Consider the following 8,370-nt stretch of genomic DNA (forward strand, 5'->3'; position numbering starts at 1 on the left):
ATATGAATAATATTAATGGCATATTATGTAAAATTCAGATTTTAGTCTTTGAAAACATTGAAAGTTTTATTGGAATATGGCCATTTTTATCCAGTTATTTCTGTGGCTGTTTTCATATTACAATGACAATGAGTTGAATAGTTGTCAGAGACTTGAATGGCTGACAGAACTTAAAATATCTGGCTCTATATAGAAAACGTTTGCCAGCCCTTGTTCTAGGGCTTTGGAGCCTAGTAGATGGCATAGGAGTCTTTTAAGACAGTACTGGGGAGGCTAAGATAGGACATTTGCAAGTTTGAGGTAAGTTTCAGCAATATAGTGAGACCCCTCTTTCAGAATAAAAAAATAAAAAGGGCTGGGATAGAGCTTGGGGGTAGAATGCCTGAGTTCAATCCCCGGTACCGACACACACACACACACACACACACACACACACACACACTCCAGTAAACATAAACAATGAAAAAAATTAGGCTGTCTTTTTTCTTTTTTTCTTCTTCTTCTTTTTTTTTTTTTTTTTTTTTTGTGGTACTGGGGTTCCTGGAAACCCTTCTACCTCCGGGCTACACTCCCAGACCTATTTTTATATTTTATTTGGAAACAGGCTCTCTTAAGCCAGCGAGGCTGGCTTTGAACTTGTGCGGTCCTCCTGTCTCCGCCTCCTAAGCGCGGGGATTACAAGCGTGCGCCAACATGCCTGGCTAGGCTGCCTATTTTGATAAAATAAAAATAATAATCACTAAGCCAATTTTAAAAGAATTATGATTATTTTTGTGTATGTATGGATCTGGAGATGGAACCCAGGGGCATTCGACCTCCGAGCCACACTACCTGCCCTATTTTTTATTCTTCCTTTTGAAACAGGGTCTCACTAGGTTGCAGAGGGCCTCACTAAGTAGCTGAGGCTGTCTGCGAACTGCAGTCCTCCTGTCTTAGACTCCCGAATGCTGGGATTACAAGCGTGCGCCACCACGCTTGGCTAAGAACTGTGAATTTCTTAATGATTCCTGAATTGGTGGAAGCAGTGAATTTACTGACTTTGAAATTTTAACTTAAGTCCTTGTTGCTTTTAGTAATATTTGAAAAATCTTACTAGCTGTTTGAGAACTTCATTTGTTTATTTATTATTTAGTGTGTGTGTGTGTGTGTGTGTGTGTGTGTGTGTGTGTGTGTGTGTGTCTGGGGATGGAACCCAGGGGCATTCCACCTCTGAGCTATACCCCCTGCCCTATTTTTTGTTCTTTATTTTGAAACAAGGTCTCACTAAGTTGCAGAGGGCCTTACTCAGTAGCTGAGGCTGTCTGCGAACCACGATCCTCCAGTCTCAGCCTCCCAAATGCTGGGATTACTACTGTGCCCCACCACGCCCGGTTCAGTGTTTGTTTGTTTATTTTACTGGTCATTGAACCCAGAGACATTCTACCTCCAAGCTGCACCCCCAGCCTTATTTTATTTGGACAAGAGTCTCACTAGGTTGCTGAGCACCTCACTTAGTTGCCCAGCATAGCTTTGAACCTGGGATCCTCCTGTCTCAGCCTCCCAGGTACTGGAATTACAAGTGTGTGTCACCGTATTTGGCTGTTCCTTCTATTATATCAGTCTTTTTTATTAATTTCTCTTCAGAAGTTACTACTGAAAATATCAGTTTGAATAAATTCTAAATATCTACCAGAACACTTTTTTTCTTGAAATTATGAATTCTTTTGGCTAGGAAAATAGTATTTTGCAGAAAGTTTCTCACTATCATACTATAATCAGGAGAAAATATCACTACCCTTTTATAAATATCTGGTATTACATTATTTATTCAAGCATAAACTTATTGAGCAATATGGTTTAATGAAGTATTACAATCCTAAATGAAGTATATGACACTGACTGATTCACAATTAAACTTTTAAGTCATAATTAAATACTAAATGGAGTGTCCCATGTATCATTTAATATTTTTTATTACTTGAATTTCTTAGGTACAATGTCAGCTGTTCTAAAAAATTTGCACTTAGTCGTTGGAATCGTAAGCCTGATAATCAAAGTCTTGGGCATCGTGGCCGTCGTCCAAGTGGCCCTGATGGGGCAGCACGAGAACATATCCTTAGGCAGGTCTGTAGAAACCTTGCTTCAGTGTATAATACCCTTTTCAGAAATGTAAGGAAAATAAAATACAATGCTGTACTTTACTTGTACTACATTTTCCAGCTTCCAATTACTTATCCATCTGCAGAAGAAGACTTGGCCTCTCATGAAGATTCTGTGCCATCTGCTATGACAACTCGTCTCCGCAGGCAGAGTGAGCGGGAAAGAGAACGTGAGCTTCGAGAAGTGAGACTTAGGAAAATGCCCGAGAACAATGACTTGCTCCCAGTTGCACAGACAGAGCCCTCTATCTGGACAGTTGATGATGTCTGGGCCTTCATCCACTCCTTGCCTGGTATGTAATTCCCCACTCAGACTAAGTGTTTCTTACGTATTCACATTCAGGAATGATGTTAGATCCATCCACACCTGATGCACAAAAGGACTTGAAGTACTGTGTATGTGTATAATTTAATGGCATTTGCTATTGAAATGTGATCTTTTCCTCTTGCTTATTCCCTCAGCACAACTGGGTATTTTTTCATACCCCCCCAAGTTGATAAAAACTGACTAGTCCTGCTTCTGCTGTGATACCCCAGCCGGTGAAGATAATAAGGTGCTCTCTTCTCCTCAGTCTGATTTCTCTCGAGAGGTCAGTAGAGAGATTGAATCAGACACTTCCCTCTGCTCCCTTCTTTTCTATTCTATTTTCTCCTTATTTTTTATTTTAACATTTTTACCAAAATAAAAGACTTATTTTTTCAAAAATTTTAAAGCTAATCAAGACTGTATAGAACATGGCAAGATTTTGGTTTCTTTTTGAAAACCCAAGCTGGTTCTTTTAAAGAAGCTGCATTCTTTCATTCTTTTCAATAAGTAAACATTGAGCACTTCTAAAATTTTATTTTCAAGTAGAAAGCTGAAATTTAGTTAGAATATCCATTTTAATACTAAGGTTAAACTTTTTTGGTTTTCTTTTCTTAATTTGATGCTCTTTTCGTCAACTTAAGTCTCTTTTTTCTTTAAATCAACAATAAGCTTTATATCGACTCTCTCCAAGGGATTGGAAACTATAACAGATTTGTTTTAAATCAGCGTATCTTAATCACCTTGACCTTAATGGAAAGTGAGATTTTGAAAATATGTTTCCTTATTTTTTTTTTTTATGGTGAATCAGTGTCTCTTGATTCAAGCTTTCCAGAAGAGTTCCTCTTCCAGATTTAAAAAAAAAAATGGAGCTAATTAAATCATTTAGCTGTCGTTTCCATCTTTCTGTGAAGATGACCAAAGTCTCAGAAGCAAACTTAGAGCTGATGTGGTATGCTTTTGAAAAACTGCCGTCCATTTTACCTAATATACAGAACTCACTGAAATTTATTAAATTATCAGTAGCTTTTATAAATGCTACAGTAAACGAAACAAGTTATGGTCACTGTTAAGGAAAGATGGAATTTAAAGGAGGTACATTGTCTTCATGTGAGGATCTTTAAGCACAGGCCTAAAAAAGCTAAGGTCTGAGTTAATTGCTGGCCATGAGCATTTAAAATCTGCTTCAAACTTGATGTATTAGAGGATGACGGCAAGTCTTCCCTAGCCGTGATTTTATTACTTAAGGAAACTAAGGTTAACTTTTAGACCTGCATAGGGATCTTGAGAATTGGAGATTTGTACTGCACTTTGATTCTGTCGTCTTCAGTAGTCTCATCTTCCACGTGGGGTGTGTGGTCTGTTTGTGAGTCTCATTTCTCATTTGGGAGAAATTCTTTTCCTTTGGAAAGGAGAGTCGCTTTATACCCTAAGGAAATTAGTTGCCCAGATAATGGTAACTGCTGATTCGTGTGTGTGTGTGTGTGTGTGTGTGTGTGTGTGTGTGTGTGTGTGTGTGTGTGTTTAAGGTGATTCTCTCCTGTGGCTTCTCTTGACTGCTTTATTAGAATAAAATAAAGGCTAACTTCCTTTTCTCAGTCTTGCTTCATTTGAATTAAAAAAAAAACCTTACCTTTGCTAAAGTTGAGATGATTGTCTTATTGAATTCACCTAAGACACTAAATTTTGTTGTAAATTGTTTAGAGAACATATCATTAAAAGGATACTGTTTCAGAATTTAGAATTGCGTGGTACTGTTATGGAGTCTACTTAACATAACTTTTTGTTTTAATTGATGTAATGGGAGTATTTCCAAACTGCTTAAACTTATTTATGTGATCATTTATATCACCTTTCACAGTGTTTCTCTGAGTAATGTCTGTAGCTTAAGGTATAAGAGAAAACGCCTTTATCTTGACTCTTGGCGCCCACTGGCTTTGTGTATTTCCTTCTGAGCTTGAGCCTCTTTCAGCTCACTCAGGTCTGTTTTTCCCTGAATCGTCTTTTCCCATAGAATGAATGTGCTTGCAAATTTTGTGATCTCTTGTATCTTGTTTCTTTATAGTTAGTGCAGACTTTCTTCCCTTTCTAATAGGGTGCCTCTGTTTACTCCTGAGGTTTTCTGTTATCTTTATGTATTATCTTATTAGCCATCCTGTTGCTACTATGTTAGAGTTTATATGCAGTGTTACCGCTCACCTTTCAGAGCTGTTACTAGAGTGAAAAATTTTTGTCTTACAACTTTTTGTGCACTAAAAAGTTCTCTATAAGAACAGTTCGTATTTTCAGTGAATTGCAGGTTATCTTCTTTAACTCTTCCTCGATATGGAGAACTGTCTTTTGCAAAGATTATTCTGTATTGTTCTGTGAACCTATATGATTTCTTGTAGGCATGTAAAGTAGAAATTATTTTGAAAAATATGAATATTACTAGTATTTTGTAATGCTAGCTTTAGGACTTATTCTGTAGTATTGAATGGCAAGTGATCTTTTCACCAATCTTACTAAGGTCAGTTTTTGTTCAGGGTGTTTTTCTGTTTCTGGTTTAACAAGAAAAACTCTGTATGCTTGCAAAGTTTAATCGAGGCACATACGACAAGGTCTCTCTCTGCCCCTACTGAGATGTACTGATTTGGTTCTGTTGTGGTAAAGCCAGCTCTGCTGACTGATTGCTCCAGGGCTGTATGATTTGTGCATGTCGCTAGGTTCCAGCCATTTTACAGAAGTAGATGCTAATGTCAGAAACAGAATTTTAACTCATTGTCATGAGCACTTAAATTTTTTTTTTCTTCAGTTAGGTTTTGGAAGCATACTTGCTTTTTCCTTGTTTTAAAATTCACTTTATTTTCTCAATTCTATACTAATGTAACTATTCATTTTGTGTGTGTGTGATTGGCTTTAGTTATACTAATAATGCATTCCTATTTAAATGACCCTATTTTCTAGACACTTTTTGTTTTTTAATTTTTTAATTTTTAATTTTTATTTTTTGGTGGTACTGGGGTTCCTGGAAGCCCTTCTACCTCCGGGCTACACTCCCAGACCTATTTTATATTTTTGAAACAGGGTCTCTTACGCCAGCGTGGCTGGCTTCGAACCTGCGCGATCCTCCTGTCTCCGCCTCCCAAGCGCGGGGATTACAAGCATGCGCCACCACGCCCGGCTCTTCTTTTTTATTTTAACAATACATTTACTGTCTATATACAAGAAGACATCTGGAGAGGAATCTCATAGTACCGAGGACTAAGAACATGCTATATATTTTTCTCATGAAAAACTCCTTATTTCTATTCCCAAATGTAGCTCTTATGGTCCTCATTACTTCTCGTTGCTCCTATTTTCTGATTCTAAGTAAGTCCTATCCTATCTTTCTCCTTCTCTTCTTTCCTTCCTGTGTTCTTAAAAGTAAGACTGAAGAGAGAAGAACATTAGTTCTTCATAGAAAGAAGATTGAAGTCACAGCTAGATGCAAGAGTAGTCAGTTTTGTCTGCCCGGTTTTGTTGAGAGCTACCTCTGGGAAAAGAACAGGGTCTTTTCTATGGTGAGTAATCCCATTTCATGTACATCATTTCTTTTAAATAGTACATGGGCAAAATTAGAAAAAATTTGTAGAGGGTATTAAATGTCAATTCTAGAGGTCTGTGAAATTAATAAAAGAAATTGAAGAGCTGGCTATTAGGAAATAATAAAGACACATTTAACAGAAGACATGGAAAAAGAAATGAACATAGGAAAAAATTGATTACTTTTACTGATAATGCCTTTCTATAGTTTATATTTTTATTCATTGTTTATTCACGTATTCAGCCATTCACTTACTCATGATGCATACATTCTGCACCTATACGTTTTGCGTTTGGTACTTGGTTATAAGGGGAGACATCATTATCTTGTACAAATGAGAGCATAATATATGTGCAGTAGAAGGGATACAGATATAATGTAAACATTTACATTTTTCATTATCTTTTTCTCTCTGATCTGAAAAAAGTAGAAAGACATTTATTTATTTATTTAGCTTTTGTTTTCGTGTTTTGTAATACTAGCGGTTACACTCGGGCCTTCAACCTCTGAGCTACACCTCCATCCCTATTATAGTCTTTATTTTGAAGCAGAGTCTCACTAAGTTACTGAGGGCTTTACCAAGTAGCTGGGACTGGCTGTGAACCTGCAGTCCTCCTGTTTCAGTCTCACCAAGTACTGGGATTACAAGTGTACACCACCATGCCTGGCTTTTAAGCTGCTTTCATAAGATATATATATTTATTTATTTTTATTTATTTTGGTGGTGTTGGGGTGGAACTTAGGGGCTTTTCTGCCTCCGGGCTATACTCTTGGACCTATTTTAAACTTTATTAGGAAACAGGGTTTCACTAAGTTGCTGAGAACCTAAGTAGCTGAGGCTGGCTTCGAACCTGCTCCATCCTCCTGTCTCAGCCTTTCAAGCGCTGGGATTACAAGTGTGCACCACCACGCTCAGCTTGTTTTTTTATAATTTTAAGGAAACTTCCATATTTCTGCATTCTCTCTTCTCTTGGCTGCTTAAGCCATTACCTAACCTATTGGTTTCTTTGCCTCTAATAGTGAAGTTACTGAGTAACCTGGGTGTGCAAAAGTTTTGGTAGACAGTAAAACTTTGGGGGTTCAGGTACTAGCCTTGCTGCCTTGTTTTGACTGACAGGTAAAATATTGGTTATCTGGCAGATGATTAGTCTGCAAGCTCATTATTTCAATGAGAATTTGTTTTCTTTTTTTAAATTTTTGTATTGGTGCATTGTAGTCGTACATCTTAATGGAGTACAAGATGGTAGAGCCTACATGCACACATCACTCCTTTAGGCTATACCCAGTTTCTACCCTAATCTTCCCCCCCAAGAATTTGTTTTCTTATAAAAATGCAGATGAGTCCAGTGATATTGATTTGAAGTTGACATTATAACTTTAACAGCATAATTTATTTCTTCATTATTGCAATATATTGCAATGTAGTCCTGAGGGACGTCCCGTCTTGAGTGAACAATGAAAGTATTTTGGAAGTACTTGGCTATAAGTCATAAATTTGAATAAGGTACAAATGATAATGAAAGCAATACTCTGATACTTGAGAAAATATTTCCAGATTATTTATGCAGCAGAACATCCTATTTTATTCCTCTGTACCTATATGTGAAGGATATACAATGATACATTCATGAAGTGTACTAATTAGTTAATCCAAGCCTGTTAATGTGTGTAGCATGCTTTGAGGTGACACTATAGTCCTTTTCGTGAAAGAAATGTTATATATAGACTGATCACTCTGTATACTTTTACCTTTAAGATTACTTTTAAAGCAAGAATTCTAAGTGAATTATTTTACCTAAATTTCAAATTAATGCTTAATTTCAGAACACCAACAAATACTCTCTTCTTCAAGGGTGAACCCCAGACTATAAATAAATTTTGTTTATCAGCCTATATTTCATATTCTCAAACCCAGTAAGAACCTAACTGTGACTGTCAGGAGTAGTGTTCTCATTATTGTATATTTAATTATAAATTTTTTCCTCTGATCCAATTCCAGGTTGCCAGGATATTGCTGATGAATTCAGAGCACAAGAGATTGATGGACAGGCCCTTCTGTTGCTAAAGGAGGACCATCTCATGAGTGCAATGAATATCAAGCTAGGTCCAGCCCTGAAGATCTGTGCACGCATCAACTCGCTGAAGGAATCTTAATAGCAACTTAAGGCATTGATAACACCAGTTTTATTCTTTTTAAACAGACTTGTAAGGTAAAGGCCTAAGTTAGCTTAGAGTATTACATTTTTTGTGGTGGATGGCCAAGCACATTGAGATCTCTGTATCAAATGCTTACATTTCTTCAATTATTGATCATACATTTTCATAATTAGCCAACATTGGTGAAATTAATTTGCCAAGTTACA

The 8,370-nt window shown here is 36.9% G+C and overlaps 1 protein-coding gene across 3 annotated transcripts in view; it reads left to right on the forward strand.

The window, feature by feature from the left end:
• The window catches only part of PHC3 (polyhomeotic homolog 3), a gene marked incomplete at both ends in the record, with an annotated part of 73,428 nt that extends 65,267 nt beyond the window's left edge, over positions 1-8,161 (forward strand). For all 3 annotated transcript variants that reach the window (XM_080695733.1, XM_080695734.1, XM_080695732.1), the window contains 3 exons: positions 1,971-2,103; positions 2,200-2,431; positions 8,007-8,161. In XM_080695733.1, coding sequence (XP_080551859.1) covers positions 1,971-2,103; positions 2,200-2,431; positions 8,007-8,161 — 520 coding nt within the window. The remainder of the gene's footprint in view (positions 1-1,970; positions 2,104-2,199; positions 2,432-8,006) is intronic.
• Between the last annotated feature and the right edge of the window lie 209 nt (positions 8,162-8,370).

Source organism: Muscardinus avellanarius, assembly GCF_963383645.1.
Source record: "Muscardinus avellanarius genome assembly, chromosome: 5".
Taxonomy (NCBI): Eukaryota; Metazoa; Chordata; class Mammalia; order Rodentia; family Gliridae; genus Muscardinus; species Muscardinus avellanarius.